The sequence below is a fragment of the Trichechus manatus genome, unplaced genomic scaffold (genome assembly GCF_000243295.1).
Source record: "Trichechus manatus latirostris isolate Lorelei unplaced genomic scaffold, TriManLat1.0 scaffold00273, whole genome shotgun sequence".
Taxonomy (NCBI): domain Eukaryota; kingdom Metazoa; phylum Chordata; class Mammalia; order Sirenia; family Trichechidae; genus Trichechus; species Trichechus manatus.
The window spans coordinates 1,802,162-1,815,953 of NW_004444209.1; the positions used below are offsets into that span (position 1 = coordinate 1,802,162).

Sequence of the window (13,792 nt, forward strand, 5' to 3'; positions counted from 1 at the left end):
AGGGTGGCTATGGGTCAGAATCGACTCCATGGCAATGGGTTTGATTTATTGGTTTTGTACCATATCAGCTCAAAAATACAAGTCAAGCTCCTCAATCTTTTACTTAACACATTATGGTACTACGTGAAAAATGCAACTGCACCTTTCTTGCTTTCATCGATGAAAATTGGTCTAAGATGTGCTCAAACTGATTTTCGTTAGTTTCTTCTTTTTCTTACACTCAGCAGAGCAAGATCATATGGTCTGCCTTGACCCATGGTGGCTCTCAAATACAAAGTACTGTATTAGCTTTAACTTATTGAATGATCTCTCACAGCTGGCGATGGAAACTGATGGTTAATAGAAACTGCTCCGTGCTCCCCCCACCCCCCATAGCCATCCCTCAAATGGCGCTCAGAGCAGGTTCCATTCCTGCATTGCCTTAGATAAGCCCCTGTTCTCCAGCCTCTTCCCATGATCAGTCCTTCTGGCCTGGGTCACCACCCGTCCCCGCACCCTCCTTGGCTTCCGAATGAATTCGCCTCCCTCAGCACCACGGCGTGACCTACACTTGGAAGGGGGTGGGGAGGTCATCCCGGGACCCGGCCCAGGGATTGAGTGTCAGTTCGGGCACCGCGAGGCCAGCCCCTAGCCTGCCAGTGCTGGCTATAATTAGCCAGATGGGGCCCTGAACCCCGATGCGAAGCGAATACCCTCTGCCACACGGCTCCAAGCAGAGCCGGCGCGCAAGTGAGAGGGCGAGGGAGAACATTTGTCCTTTTGGAGGAGACTGGCGGTATTCGGACAAGACCGGCAGGGTACGGTTCGGAGCAGTGGATCTTTATACACGCTGCTTGCATGCTTCCCTGCACCTCATGAACCCCATAGCTGCACCCAGATAGCCCAGCTGCTGGAGCCTGGGATGTCACCTTGGGAGGATGGGTAGGGGGGTGTCGCAGCGGGAGGGACATTTCGCAGAGCTGGAGGCAGGGGTTCCTCTGGCCTCTCTGGGTTTAGCTTTGACCTCCTCCTTTCTTGACTTGCTCACCTGCCTGAATCCAGCCGGCCAGGGCCATGAGCGTCTCGGGCACAGCGCCTAGTTCCTTGGACCCAAAGCGCACCTTCCTTCCGGTCCAGAAGGACGGCGTTGGCCTCCCTTTGCCCGCCCGGAGAGCCCCCTCCTGGCCTCCCTCCCCGGACGAGGATCCCAACTTGCCCCCCTTTCCTCTGGAAGAGCCCGGCCCCAGATCCCTGGCCCCGGGGAAGCTTCCCTCTACAGCCTTGTTCCTAGAGGAAGAGGAGGAAGAAGATGAGGACGATGAAGATGCAGCACAGCCGGAGGGGCTGCGCAGCGAGGAGCATCCGAACCAGTTCTTCGCCGAGGCTCAGCGGCTGCGGGAGCAGAGGTTGTTACTGGACGAAGAGGTGTCGGCTGGCGGGCGAGTATACGGAGTGCACCGGGTGATCTTGGCTGCAGTCAGCAGCCTCTTCCGACGCAGGCTGCTGGGCAGCGGAGGGCCACAGCACCCCCTCAGCCTCGACGTGGCCCCCCGGGGCTGGGAGGCAGTGCTGAACTTTGCCTATGAGGGGGTTCTGGGCCCAGTCCCGATGCAGGATGTGCTGGCCGCTGCCGAGGCCCTGGGAGCGCCCCGGGTTAAGGATGTGGCCCAGCAGAGACTCGAGAGGGCTGGAAGCACCCGGGAAGATGAAAAGAAGTCCAGCCAGGCGGAGGAGCTGAGGGAGAACTTGCGCAGTATTGAGCTCCTATTCCGAGAGGGCGTCGGGTGTGACCTGCAGCTGGAGGCAGGAGGCTGCCGGCTGAGGGGTGAGGGCCTGTGAGGCATTACATTATTGCTGGTGCATATGCTACCGGAATGGTGTGTGGAAACAGCAGGTAGTTTGATCCCGACTGTAGTGGTTTTGATCCCTGCTACAGTCAGAATCTCCCTGGGGTGGCCTTTGGTGCCTCTCCTGACCCATTGAGAGTGGAGCATGCGCAGTTGAGTTGTTTTCCTCAGAGCACTGACAGGTTTAAACTGACCACCCCCACCACCCTCTGGCTTTGCCTGCGCACAGTAACAAGGATTTCCTAGCCAGCTGGCTGGAGATAAGGGTGCAATCCATGGCAGCAGAACAAGCAGAAAGTGATTGAAACCAAAGGCGTTTCTTGGCATCGTCAATTCAGGACACAGGAAAAGCTAGTGAAACTCATAGTGTGTCCTTTCACCTAAGTGTGCTCAACACCATGGCAAACTTGTGGGTCTTGCAGCTAATGAACAAGGTCTGGTACTCTTTTGCCAGAATCTTAAGGCTACCAGGCATGGCACCAGGAAAGCTAAGTGTTAGCTAAACCCAAAAAACCAAACCCATTGCCATCGTGTTGATCCCAATTCATAGCATAGCAACCTTATAGGACAGAGTAGAACTGCCTCATAGGGTTTCCAAGGAGCAGCTGGTGGATTCCAACTGCAGAGCTTTTGGTTAGCAGCCTAGCTCTGAACCACTGCGCCACCAGGGCAAGCTGAGTGTTAATCAGATTCTACCAACATTTAGTGAGGTACTGGGTGCCGGGAATTTTACACATGCCACCTCTGCTAATTCTCACTGAAAGCTAATGAGATAGGTACCATTTTCCCTAGGTGCAGGTAAGGACCATTAAACTTAGAGACGTTAACTGGTGAGAATCGGATACAAGCCACATCCACTAGCCCAGTCTGCTTCCACTAGACCATGCATTGCCTCCTATGGTGCCCTACTAAAAACACATGGAAAATGGAGTCAGAATATGGGCATGTAAAGGTTTAAAGTTACAAGAGATTAGTTTAGAGATTATCTAGATCAGCTCTGACATGTTCAGTCACTCCTTGGAAACTGTATGGGGTAGTTCTACTTACACTACAAAAAAAAAAAAAAAAAAACCAAACCCGTTGCCGTTGCCGTCCAGTCAATTCCGACCCTAAAGGACAGAGTAGAACTGCTCCATAAGGTTTCCAAGGAGCTCCTGGTGTATTCAAACTGCCAAACTTTTAGTTAGCAGCCGTAGCTCTTAACCATTACACCACCAGGGTTTCACTATACTGATAAAGAAATCAGACTTCAAGATGTGCCCAGTCACCTAGCTGCTACTCATAAGAGGACCCAGAGTGCTTCTGGGACTCCTAGAAGGAAAAGAATCCCTGAAGTTTTTGTTACCATTTCTGATAGCAGTAGATGAATTTAAGATTCTATAACTATAGAATTCTCACTAGCATTTGGAATGTAAACATAATTCACTGCTTTCGTTTCCTTAAGAAACTTTCCAACTTATTGGTAGGAACCTGTCACTTAAAAATCCTCAGGAATAATGATGAGTAAGAAGAGGGTACAAGTGGTGTGAGCACTTTCACAGTTGTCATTGCACTACGGGTTGATTGATGATATGGAAGCTGAGATGGCTTCATCTGCTTCTGTGAATGCAGATTTTTCTCAGACAATATATATTTGAAAACTGATGTTTACCACTTGGGAAGCACTCGGCCACTACCTACTGCTTAAAAAGAGCACGGAAAGCCATAGCAACATCACCCGCCCTTTGAGAGACACAGACATGTCACAATTGTTCAAAGCAGTATGGAATTCATAAGACTCTCTGGTAGCTTGGCCTCTATGTGACCTGCCTGAGAGGACCTCTAGCAGCTTTTTTTATTTTTTTTTACTTTTTGTTATGAAGCATTTCAAACACAAAGCAAAGAGAATATTAAAATGAATGCCCAAACACCCATCACCCAGATTTAACAATGAACATTTTTACTGTATTTGTTTCATCTCTTTACTTCATTTATTTTTTGCTGAAGTTTAAATTCATGACATTTCACTCATAAATACTTGGATATGTGTCTCTTTAAAAGAGGATATTTTCTCATATAGCCACAACAAATTAACAGTAGTTCCTTAATATCACCTAGTCCACATTTATATTTTTCCATTTGTCAAAAAAAATGTCTCTTAGAGCTGCTTTATTCAACCCAGGAGCCAATCAAGGATGGTATATTCAGTTGTATGTCTCTTAAGTATCTTTTAATCCAATACAGTCCTACCTCCCTTTTCTATGATGACTTATTGAAGAAACAAGATTACATGGTTATCCTATAGAATGCTCCATTTTCTAGATTTGAAAATTTCCCCCACGGTTTTGTTTAACTTGTTCCTTTAGCCTCTCAATTTCCTATAAACTGAAATTTAGATTTAAAGGCTAGATTAGAGTTAGGCCAAATATTTTGGCCAGAATACTCCTTAGGTGATGATGTATGCCTTTAATTGAGTTGTATCAGGAGGCATATGAGGTCTAGTTGTCAATAGGACAGTTTCAGTGACATGAGGATTGTGTAGACAACCAAGCTACAGATACAGCAGCATGTCCGTTGTAGCCTGACATCAGTGACTGGATGGTGATGATCTGCCCAGGCTGCCACTGCATGGAAATAGTAACCGAATCACTTTCTCTCTTTGGGGTTCAGTTTCCTTATCTTAAAAGGAGTAATTTGAGCTAGATGATTTTGAAGGTTCTATCTTAGTTATCTAGTGCTACTATAACAGAATTACCACAAGTGTGTGGCTTTAACAAACAGAATTTTATTTTCTCACAGTTTAGGAGGCTAGAAGTCCAAATTCAGGGCGCCGGCTCTAAGGGAAGGCTTTCTCTCTCTGTCAGCTCTGGAGGAAGGGCCTTGTCTCTTTCCAGCTTCTGTTCCTTGGCTGCTTGGTGTGGCATAGCATCTATCTTCCCCCATCTCTACTTGCTTGCTTGCTTAATCTGCTCTTTTATAGCTCAAAAGAAGTTGATTTAAGACACCCCCCCCCAAAAAAAAGACACCTCCTACACTAGTACTGCCTCATTTAACATAACAAAGAAAATCCATTCCCAAATGGGAATGTAACCACAGGTATAGGGGTTAGGATTTACAGCACATAATTTAGGGGGATGCAATTCAATCCATAACAGATTTCTTTCACATTTCAAATCTCATGATTCCATAAACGATGGCAAGGTGGGAGCAGGCACACTGGAAAGCTAAGACTCATGGAAAATCTTAAGTGCTAAATCTTGGGCAAGAGGAAATGGCAGTCAGACAAGTTTGAGTTACAGCCATTGCTGATTGTTGTACCACTTTCCCAGCAAATCTGACTAACAGAATGGTGGATAGCAATGGCTCTTGCAATAAAGAAAAAAACATTGTTCTGTGCATGATACAGAAAGAATTATATAAGTTGTACATTGGTCTTTTTAGTTTATTTTGTGCCTGCTTGTAGCAAATGCTGTCTATAGCACCTTCTCAACTTGATCTACTGAGACTGTTTTTCTAACTCATCTGGATCAAAGAGACTAAAGCAATATTTTTCAAAGTGTCTTCAGGCCACTAACAGGGTGCCTGAAAATGTTAAAACACAAAATTTTAGGGTCTTCATCCAGACCTACTGAATCAGAATCTCTGGGGGTGGCTCCCTGAAATCTGCATTTTAACAAGCACTCCATGCTTTTCTGATGCGCACTACATTCTGGCCTGTAGCCTTGGGTGGTTGGCTCCCAAATTAGGTGTTGTGGAATAGGGATGGTGTCCAGCAGCCTTACAACACTCTGTGTCCCCCTCTGCTTCTTCTCCCCTCCTGCAGTGCACCGAGCAGCCCTTGCCTGTGGCAGTGAGTTCTTCGGGGCCATGCTCCTGAGTGGGATGAAGGAATCCCAGGGCACGGAGGTGTCTCTGCGCAGTATCTCTGCTCAGGACCTGCGTCTCCTTGTCTCTTTTGCCTACTCCGGGGTTGTGCAGGCAAGGTGGCCAGGACTGCTGAGAGCTGCTCAGGCTGCTGTGCAGTACCAGAGCTCTTCCTGCCTAGCTCTGTGTCAGAGAGCCTTGGTACAGGGCCTTAGCCCTGCCCGTTGCCTGGCCCTGTTCCCCATGGCTGAAGCCCCTGGATTGGAGAGGCTCTGGAGCAAAGCCCATCACTACCTCCTCACCCACCTTCCTGCTGTGGTTCTGTGCCCCACTTTCCCTTCTTTACCAGTTGCCTGCCTGGCTGAACTCCTAGATAGTGATGAGCTTCATGTGCAGGAGGAGTTTGAGGCCTTTGTGGCTGCACGGTGTTGGCTAGCTGCCAACCCTGAGACCCAGGAGTCAGAGGCCAAGGCCCTGCTGCAATGTGTCCGCTTTGGTCGCATGTCCACCAGGGAGCTACGGAGGGTGCGGGCGGCTGGGCTACCCCCATTCCTTCCCCTGGACTTACTGCACCAGGTGATGGTGGAGGCTGAGGTTCCAGGTCAGGAGAGGCGGAGGGAGCCTGACCGGGCACTGGTGGTGATTGGTGGGGATGGGCTTCGACCAGACATGGCCATAAGACAGCCGTCCCGAGGAGTGTGGTGGGCCCAGGCCTTCTGCTGTGGCATGGGACTGGTGCGAACTGTGGAGTGGGGGCAGTTACCCACCCTGCCTGCTCCTGGGCGTTTCCGTCATGGGGCTTCGAGCCTGTCAGGAAGTGAACTCTATGTGTGTGGAGGACAGGACTTCTACAGCCACTCCAGCACCCTGGCTTCAACTCTCAGGTATGGGTCCCTGAGAGTGGGTAGCATGTGGCAGGCCCCAAGGTGGGCAAGTGAGGGAAATTGCTGACCCAGCCAACTGTGGGCTCCCAGAATCACTCATCTAATCTCTTGTCCCACTGTGTTCAGATGGGATCCCAGTCAAGAAGACTGGGAGGAGAAGGCACCTTTGTGCCAGGCGCGGAGCCTTTTCCCCTTGGTGGCTCTGGATGGCCAACTTTATGCCCTGGGTGGTCAAGACAATGGCATTGCCCTCAACTCTGTGGAGACCTATAACCCCAAGCTCAATATCTGGAGGTGAGCAGGGAAGGGGGTGTTTCTGAGGTATTATGGGAGTTAGAATAGAAGAAGAGTTGAAGATGATAGTTGACTGATCTGTGTCCTGTTCTCTCTTAGGCCAGCACCTGCGCTTCCAGCAGCATGTTTTGCCCATGCAGCTGCTGTTTTGGAGGGCCGACTGTATGTGAGCGGCGGCTGCGGTGAAACTGGTCGATTCCTGGCCTCACTGCTGCACTATGAACCCAAACTTGAGAATCCAGGAACATTTCTGAGCCCTATGGGGGTACCTCGGGCTGGCCACGTCATGGCTGCTCTGGGCGGGCGGTTGTATGTAGCAGGTGGGCTTGGGGAGACTGGGGACTTACTGAGCTTCGAGACCTATGAACCAAGGACTGATAGCTGGACTCACCTTGCACCTCTGCCCTCCCCCCATGTGGGGGCTGCTGGTGCTGTGCTGCAGGGGGAGCTACTAGTTCTTGGGGGCTACAGCCACCATACCTATGCCCTCTCCCACCTTATTCATGCCTACTGCCCTGGCCTGGGGAGATGGCTCTGCCTGGGAGCTCTGCCAAGGCCTCGAGCTGAGATGCCTGCCTGCATCCTGACACTGCCCACCGTGCAACATGTAGCTTTGGGTCCTGTCCTGCACCAAACCAAACCTGCTGGGTGAAGGGGGAACAGCAGTGTGTAGGGGGTGGTAAGGAAGGGATAAGGAACATCATGAAAAGTGGGCAGAGATTATGGGGCGGTAGAGGAAGAGAGGCTTCATTCATGATAGCTTTTTTATTCTCACTTGGTGAGAATTTAGAGCTCACAAATTGCTTTTATATATATAATCTCCACTGAGGAAAAGGTGGTTCTAGAACTCCTGGAGAACAAGTGTAGGGGAACAGGAGGCAGCTGAATATCTGGGTAAGAGGGGACCCATGAGCAACTATACTCGGGTTTATGGATCTTGATGCAATTCTTGGAGGAAAGTGTATCTGGCTAGGTGGAGAGTCAAGAAGCTCCAGTAACCAAGGGGGTTATAGAGGCCATTAGAGAACAGTCAGAAAAATAATTCTCACCCATGGGTAAAGGAGAAAAGGCTATCCATGAAAGAGTCTGAGAACTGCTGGGAGAAGAGTCGACTGTAAATTGTTCAGTCCTTTCTACTGTATAATCCCTAGGATGCCTAAGCCCTCTTGACAATATTCTTTCTCAGGCAACTTTGTAGTCTCAGTCTAGTGTTTCCCCAGCCTAGGCACCACAGGCTGCCCTAAAGAGCCTCTGTTTTCAGTCTAAGGCAGAAGTTCCTGTGTGGACCTGGATACAGAAAAGGGGCCTGAGATGCCTGAGGGCCCTCCAGCGTGAAGAGGAGGGAGTGCTGTATGTGGGGAAGTTGAGAAGGGCAGAGGTGAAGGATGAAGGTGCCCACAGTGGGAAAGGGATACTAGGTTGAGGGGATGGAGTGGAAGAAGTCAGAAGCCCATCTGGCTTCTTTCTTTCCCTTTGGGATGAACTGAGGGATCCAGAATGAAAACAAGACAATTGTGGTATGAGATCCCAAGTTTTGAGAGAAATGGAAGAGAAAGGAGTTGGAAGCAGAAAATCTGATCCAACAAAGTTGTTCAAACCCCTCCCCCCTCTTCAGCCCTTTCCTCTGGAGTTTCTTTAATCCATTTCCCTTTCTGTTGGCCAGGGAGGGTTGATTCAGATGCTTCCTTTCTCCCTCCCTACATCCTGCCCTTCCTTCCTTTTTTTGCTTCTTCCTCTCTTCTTTCTCCCTCACACAACTATTAATTACCTGCTATGTGCCAGGCCCTGCATGAGGTACTAGCAATATAAAGCTCAGAGAGCTCCTGAGCAGCAGGCAGACTCATAAACAAATACCCGTTTTGTAGTGGACTTAGAGGTATGGACAAAGTCCTATGACAGCACAGAGGATGGAAGAATGAACTCTGCCCGTGGAAGCCTTCTGTTAGGGAAAGCATCATCGAATAGGTATAGTCTGAGCCGGATTTTGAAGGCTGCCAAGAAACTAACCAGTTAGAGAAGAAATGCATTCCAGTCAGAGAAAAGAAGCTAATGGGGCATATTGTGCCCTTTGCTCCACAGGAAAGGGGAAGTAGTCACTTCCAGAGGTCCTTCAGAGAATTCTGCTGCTATTGCCAGCCTACTCTCTTCTCTAGAGCCTTTCTGATAACAGTGGTTTCACTTTTTAAATCTTTCCTGTGTGGTATTTCTATGTCTGACCCCTGGGTGGCTCAACGCAAGGAAGGGCCAGTTTTTTGGTGGAGGAGAGACTTCCATCCCCATTGTTTATTAAGATACTCAGGCTTATGGCACAATCTCCTAATCGTGAGATGAAGGAGCCTCCCTTAACACCTTTCTTCGTTCTGGTCCTGGAAGTACTTGACATGCTTTTGTTTGTTTTTGTTAAGATTTTCTTATTTTACTAGGGTTTTTAAAAAATATGTCTCCGTTTAAGATAGACTAGGAATATAGCTGAAAATGAATAGGGGCAAGGAGGATATAAAAGAGACGAGAAGGAAGATTGAAGAGAAAAAGAATGGGAGAAGTAGGAGGGAATGAGAAACCATGAAGAGTTGTGTTTTTAGGGAGAACTTCTAAGAACATCTCCTTTATGATTTGCACCCAAAGACAGGGTTAAATAAAGATTTCACAGTAATTGAATCTTGTCGGAGTTTCTCCACTATAAAAAAACATTCACCCAAGATGGTGGAATAGTCAGATGCTTCCTGTCATCCCTCTTATAACCAAGACCCAAAAAAACAAGTAAATGGATTATATATGACAATCTAGCAGCCCTGATCATCAAAGACGAAGCTGAAGAGTCAGACTGAGCAGCAAGGAGAAGGAGAGACAGTTCAGAAGTAGCGAAGAAGTGCCGTTGTGAGGTTGCTGGCACCCTGCTGGCTGGGTTGGCTGGCACACACAGGCTTAGGCAAGCAGTAGTGTTTGGAACATGTTTCACCACATCAGGAGAGGCTGGGTGGTGGAGAGTCTGCACAAGCCTCCAGAGCTGGGTGGAAGCAGCGCTAAACCAGCAAAAGTTAAGTGCAAGCATCTAACCTACTCAATGAGGTCAAAATAACCCCTCCCACTGGGACTTTCACAGTGGAGAAGTGCCTCTTTCCCCTCACCCACCCCTACCCCACTCTGCTCCAATACCAGTCCAGCAGTAGTCAACAACTGCCATGCCCCCTAAGCCAGAACTCAGGGCTATCCATGCCCAAACCAGACTCGTGGCTTTAAAGAATCACCATGTTCCCTAAGCCAGGAACTCAGGGCAAGCACTATCCCTTTGCCTAGGCACTGGCATAAGGGGTTCATGGACTTGTAGCACCCTTTACCCATTCCTAGACCTCATTAGCATAAACCAACAAGACATACACCTGAAGCCTACTTTCCACTGCAACAGCCAAGGGGGAGTGGCAGATTCGTGACATTTGACACCACCCTGCCCATTAAGCAGGGACCTCACCCACCCAGACCACATCAGGGGTCTGAGGGCTGGTGGTATCACCCACTCCATCTAGCCACCCACAACAGGGTCTGAGAAAAAGTGATGCCTCCCAATCCCTACAGCATTGGGTGTCAAAGGACCAGATGCAAACCCACCCCCCTACGTGCTCTAGGGGACAGGGACACACCATCCACCCAAGCACTCAGAACAGCATCAGCCCCCTGCCTTGCTCAGCACATAGACCCCTACTGCAGCCAGATACTTGTGCCTACTCTGAACACCCCTATGCAGCCCTACCCATCTAGGACTGTAGTTAAGAGTCTGGGCACACACTCAGTGACCGACAACCTGGAAACCTGAGCTACATCCACACAAGAAAAGTAAACAGACGCATGGGCTCACACACCTGGTAGCTGCTCTAACCATCTGGAGACATGACATGAGAGCGTCAAAGATGCCAATAATCAAAGTAGCTCACATGCCCAGCCTACTTGGGCATATTCAAACAAAACAAAACAAAAAGCTAGGACACAGCAAGGAAACATACAATAAATAAATATAGTAACTTATTGATGGCTTGGAGACAACAGTCAATATCAAATCACATAAAGAAGCACGTCAAGATGGCTCCACCAAGTGACCAAAATAAAGAACCAGGAGGAAGATAACGTCTTGGAATTACTGGAGTTGGAAAACAAGAGATTAATATACAGAGCTCTTCAAGATATCAGGAAGGAGAGCAGGCAAAACTCAGACCAAGCCAAGGAACACACAGACAAAGAAATAGAGGAATTCAGGAAAACAATGCAAGAACAGGATGACAAACTTTACAGGTTGCTAGAAACCATAGAGAGACAGCAAACAGAAATCCAAAATATTAACAGTAACATTTCAGAATTAGACAACTCAAAAGAAGGTCACAGAAGCAGAATTGAGGCAATGGAAGTCAGAATTAGTGAGATTGAAGAAAAATTCCTAGACACCAATTTATTTGAGGAAAAGTCTGAAAAAAAGAATTTAAAAAATGAAGAAACTCTAAGAATTATGTGGGACACTTTCAAAAGGAAAAACCTACGAGTAATTGGAGTACCAGAACAGGGAGAGATAACAGAAAATACAGAGAAAATTGTTGAAGATTTGCTGGAAAAAAAATTCCCTGAAATCGTGAAAGATGAGAAGATATTTATCCAAGAAGGTTAATGAACCCCACACAAGGAAGATCCCAAAAGAAAGTCACCAAGACATATTATAATCAAATTTGCCAAAACCAAAGATAAAGAGAGACTCTTGAGAGTGGCTAGGGATAAATGAAAAGTCACCTACAAAGGAGAATCAGTAAGACTAAGTTCTGACTACTCAGCAGAAACCAAGCAAGCAAGAAGGCAATGAGATGACATATAGAAAGCCTTGAAGGAAAAAAAAATTTCCAGCCGAGAATCCAGTAAAACTGTCTCTCAAATATGATGGTAGAATTAGGGCATTTACAGATAAACAGAAGTTAATGGAATTTGTAAAAACCAAACAAAAGTTACAAGAAATATTCAAAGGAGTCCTCCAGTTAGAGAACCAGCAATATCAGACAACAACCCAAGAACAGAACACAGCACAGAACAACTAGATATCAAGCCAGACAGGGAAGTCACAAAAGCTAAAAGACTGAAAATAGACAAATAGAGACTTCAATATGTAAATGATGGCAACGTTAAAACAAAAAAAAGGGAATAGTATAGTCATAGAACTTCCATATGGAGAGGAAGTTAAGGCAATATCAAGAAATAAAAGATTGGTTTAAACTTAGAAAATAAAGGTAAATTTTAAGGTAACCACAAAGGAAGCTAACAAATCTACCCAAGAAAATAAAAAAGAATAAAAACATAAAGAGTCAGCAAACACAAAATCAACAATAATGAAAAAGATAAACCGAAAATACGTAAAGAACACAACTCAGCCATAAAATTAAGTGGAACAAAGAAACTGTCAACACCACACACAAAAAAAATCAAAATAACAGCAGTAAACTCATACCTATCAATAATTGTACTGAATGTAAATGGACTAAATATACCAATAAAGAGGCAGAGAGTGGCAGAATGGATAAAAAATACGATCCGTCTATATGCCGCCTATAAGAGACACATCTTAGACTCAAAGACACAAAATAAAACTCAAAGGATAGAAAAAAATATATCAAGCAAACAACAACTGAAAAAGAGCAGGAATGGCAACATTAGTCTCTGAAAACTAGACTTTAAAGCAAAATCCACCACAAAGGATAAGGAAGGACACTATATATTGATTAAAGGGTCAACACACCAGGAGAGCATAACCATAATACATATATACACACCCAATGACAGGGCTCCAAAATACATAAAACAAACTCTAACAGCATTGTAAAGAGAGATAGCTCCACAATAGTAGTAGGAGACTTCAACATACCACTTTCGGTGAAGGACAGAACATCCAGAAAGAAGCTCAACAAAGACACGGAAGATGTAAATGCTACAATCAATCAACTTGACCTCATAGACATATACAGAATACTCTACCCAACAGCAGCAAAGTATACATTCTTTTCCAATGCACATGGAACATTCTCCAGAATAGACTACATTTTAGGCCACAAAGCAAGCATTAACAGAATCCAAAACACCAAAATATTACAAAGCATCTTTTCTGTCCATAAAGCCATAACAAAAAAACCAAATACTTGGAAACTGAACAAAACCTTGCTCAAAAACTACTGGGTTATAGAAGAAATCAAGGATGGAATAAAGAAATTCACAGAATCAAATGAGAATGAAATCACCTTACCAGAACCTTTGGGACACAGCAAAAGCAGTTCTCAGAGGTCCATTTACAGCAGTAAATACACACATTCGAAAAGAAGAAAGGGCCAAAGTCAAAACATTAATCCTACAACTTGAACAAATAGAAAGACAGCAGCAACAGTAGCCCACAGTTACCAGAAGAAAGGAAATAATAAAGATTAGAGCAGAAATAAATGAAATAGAGAATAGAAAAACAATTGAAAGCATCAACAAGACCAAAAGCTGGTTTTTTGAAAAGATCAACAAAATTGATAAACCACTGGCCGAACTGACAAAAGAAAAGCAGGAGAGGAAGCAAATAACTTGAAGAAGAAATTAGATGGGTAATATCACAATAGACTCAACTGAAACAATGATCATAAAAGAATACTAAGAAAAATTGTACTCCAACAAATTAAAAAACCTAGAGGAAATGGATAAATTTCTAGAAACACACTAACTACCTAAACTAACACAAACACAGGTAGAAAACCTAAATAAGCCCGTAACAAATGAAGAGATCGAAGAGGTAATAAAAAAAAACTCCCCAAAATAAAAAATTTTAAAAAAGCCCTGTCCCTGACGGCTTCACTGGAGAATTCTACCAAACTTTCAGAGAAGAGTTAACACCACTACTACTAAAGGTATTTCAGAGCATAGAAAAGGATGGAATACTCCCAAACT

The 13,792-nt window shown here is 45.9% G+C and overlaps 1 protein-coding gene across 1 annotated transcript; it reads left to right on the forward strand.

Annotated features, from left to right (window-relative positions):
- The first annotated feature begins 1,222 nt into the window (after positions 1-1,222).
- Positions 1,223-7,542, forward strand: KLHL33 (kelch like family member 33). The gene is made up of 4 exons (XM_004390004.1): positions 1,223-1,404; positions 5,629-6,553; positions 6,680-6,847; positions 6,947-7,542. The coding sequence occupies exons 2-4, from the start codon at positions 5,673-5,675 to the stop codon at positions 7,497-7,499; spliced, it is 1,602 nt and encodes a 533-aa protein (XP_004390061.1). The 5' UTR covers positions 1,223-1,404; positions 5,629-5,672; the 3' UTR covers positions 7,500-7,542.
- Positions 7,543-13,792: the final 6,250 nt, after the last annotated feature.